The following is a 3,021-nucleotide window of genomic DNA, read 5'->3' on the forward strand; positions in this document are numbered from 1 at the left end:
ATATATAATTTAGTATGTAACCAACAGTGGCTATTCCATGTTCTCCAAATTGCTAGTTTTCATAAAACGATCTAGTGTGCTTACTTCATCAACATGTATACATAAAATAATCTAGTATGAAAGTTAATCTATATTGAACTACCCACACAATATACTGAACTGCAGTATTTTTGCTAAGATTATACTGTTAATTACTAATGAATGGTACTTTAGAACACCTTGGGGCAGGGGAGATGGCTCAGTGGAATAAGCGCTTCCCTGGCAAGCTCAAGAGACTGAGTTCAATCCCCAGTTCCGCCAAAAAAAAAAAAAAAAGAACACCTTAATATTACGTACCTCTTTTGCCCCAGATTCTTTGAGTAACTTTATTATGGGTGAAATGGTGTTGCCTCTCACAATTGAGTCATCTATAAGAACAATTCTTTTGCCTTTAAAGTTGTCTGACAATACTCCAAACTTTTTTGCAACACCAAGTTGTCTTAATCTCATGTTTGGCTGAATGAATGTTCTTCCTACATATCGGTTTTTACACAGCACCTCCACATATGGAAGTCCACTCTGATAAACAAGAAATAAACGGAAATAAGCAGAACTATACACAAAACTCTTTAGGCTCTTATTTCCCCCAGATTGTGCTGCTATTATAATATGTATTGAAAGCTTAATTCTGGCATAAATGAAATAATAAAATTAAATTTAATAAAAAAAATTCTGTCATTATGAAGTTTCTATACACATCATAATTTTCTGTCTACTAGTTTAAACTAGAAGAGGAAAAAAAATCCACTGAAAGGAAAATATTCTGTGGGAAAACCAACTCACTTGGCTATGACTTTTAATGACTTTCTTAAGCATTATTATTCCACTGTCTTGGAAAATATCAGGCATAGGAAACCATGATAAAGAGTCAATGTAAAACAGTTCACTGACACGAGGTATGATGGTAAATGCCCACAATTCCAGCAAAGAGGCTGTGGGAACAAGAAAGTCATCCTGTACTTTCATCCTGTACTGTCATCATACACAGCCTGCTTGAAAGAAAACAAACAAACAAAAAACTGGCATGAGAAAAAGCAAGTGATGCTTTTGAGGGGCAATGAGTAACTCATTCATTTCTCTAGGTAACTTTCTCTAAAATATATACATGTTCATTCTTCTAAAACCTGGGCATGGTGATATAAGCCTATAATCCCAGCACTCAGGAGGCTAAAGCAGAAAGACTGTTGAATTTGAGGCCAGCCTGGGCAACATAGTGAGCTCAAGACTAACAGCAACTACATAAAAAACACCCTGTCTCAAACAACAACAAAAACAGAAGAAACCTATTAACTAACTCTCTGGAGTGGTTGGGTGGTAGTTTGTCCCCTATTGGCCCATGTATTCAGAGGCTTGCTGCTCAGTATGGCGGCACTGAGGGGGGTCCACTGGGAGGTCCCAGGTCAGAGAGGCACAGAGCAGCTCTCCGAACATCTCTGGCTTTTATGCCACCCTGCTGTTGTGGTGCCATCGCCATCATGAGCCCTCCCTCAGAAACAAGAACAGGCAGCAGCACCTTTCAACTTCCACAACGTACAGCTAAACAAACATAAATCCGTCTATGGAGTTACCCAACCTCTAGAATAGTTTTTCACAATAAGTTTTCCACAGTCCACGATAATAAACACTAGATGTCATACTTACAGGTCACTAGAATTACACAAGCAACTAGTTAAGGAAAATGAAGCTAAACAAAATGAAGATAAACAGCTTTGTTTTTTTTTAATTAAAATATATTTAAAAAATAGGTATAAAGAATTATATATGTTTACACGTAAGTCCAGAAATCTAACCATATACAACATTGTTGCAAGACAGTCCTGCAACACTCCTTTTCCTATTTTCTGCCTTCACTCACCACCCCCTTCCTTTTTAAACAATCATCTACCCGAGAGATAGCACAGCAGCAATGGCATGTCATGACAAGCAGCCCGTATTCAGAAGACCAGAACGACCGGCACTCCAAGCATGAACCTACTATTACAAATTGCCATCTTCAGTGCAGTTGCTTAGTTCACAGGTATCAGCATATAGGGTTAGTCAGGGTGAGAATCCTTCCAATTAACTGCTAGATTCAAAAATCTTCTGAAGATTCTCAGGAACATTGCCTTGCCCATCTTGTACATATAACTGTATGGCTTGCCTCTGTCATGTTTCCCAGCTCATCTCCTTGCTCTCTCGTCTAGTCCTCAAGTTTTGCTTTCTTTTAATTGTATTATACCTTTCTATTTGTATTTCTTCTTTTGAGTTCTTATACTAGGGAAACTATACTATATTTACACATGTGTGTCTGGTTTATTTCACTTATATCTTCAAGTGGCATCCACTTCAATATAAAGGCTTCGAGTTTATCATTCTTTATAGCTGAGTAATACTCCATTGTATAAAAATATCACATCTTTTTCATCCATTTAAATAGCTTTGTTATTACTCATACTCACAAACAGTCTCACTAGCAAGTGGTGAGAGTAGTACAGGAAGATTTTATAGAGGGATGGAAGGGGAAGTAAAAGATTTAATACGTGTTATGTACATGCACTGACTCCCCATGATAAATGTAGTCATTATGTGCTGAACACTTGTGCTCATAAAATTTTTTTTACATCTATAAATGGGCAATTCAATAAAGCAAAAAAAAAAAAAAGATTTTAGTAATACAGGTTGATTGTTCTTTATCTGAAATGACTAACAACAACGGGATTTCAAATTTTAGATTTTGTAATATTTGCATATATAGTGAGATATCTTAGGGTTAGGAGTCAAGTCTAAACATGAAATTCCTTTGTTTCATGCAGACCTTGTCCACCTTATAGCGCGCACGCACGCACACACACACACACACAGATACACAATTACATAGTGTACAGTACTTCTAGTATGCCTGTGTTTGGACCATGACCTATCATAGACTTTCCCAAATATGAGAACAGGTTGGTTCTCAAAATTTCGGATTCTGGAGCATTTCAGATTTTGGAATTTATATAT

At 36.8% G+C, this 3,021-nt stretch overlaps 1 protein-coding gene across 1 annotated transcript in view; it reads right to left on the reverse strand.

Moving 5' to 3' along the window:
• Positions 1-3,021, reverse strand: part of Ppat (phosphoribosyl pyrophosphate amidotransferase) — a 44,356-nt gene that overhangs the window by 2,814 nt on the left and 38,521 nt on the right. The window contains exon 8 of the mRNA XM_012513852.2: positions 337-558. Coding sequence (XP_012369306.1) covers positions 337-558 — 222 coding nt within the window. The remainder of the gene's footprint in view (positions 1-336; positions 559-3,021) is intronic.

The sequence above is a fragment of the Octodon degus genome, unplaced genomic scaffold, assembly GCF_000260255.1.
Source record: "Octodon degus isolate 3935 unplaced genomic scaffold, OctDeg1.0 scaffold00019, whole genome shotgun sequence".
Classification (NCBI taxonomy): domain Eukaryota; kingdom Metazoa; phylum Chordata; class Mammalia; order Rodentia; family Octodontidae; genus Octodon; species Octodon degus.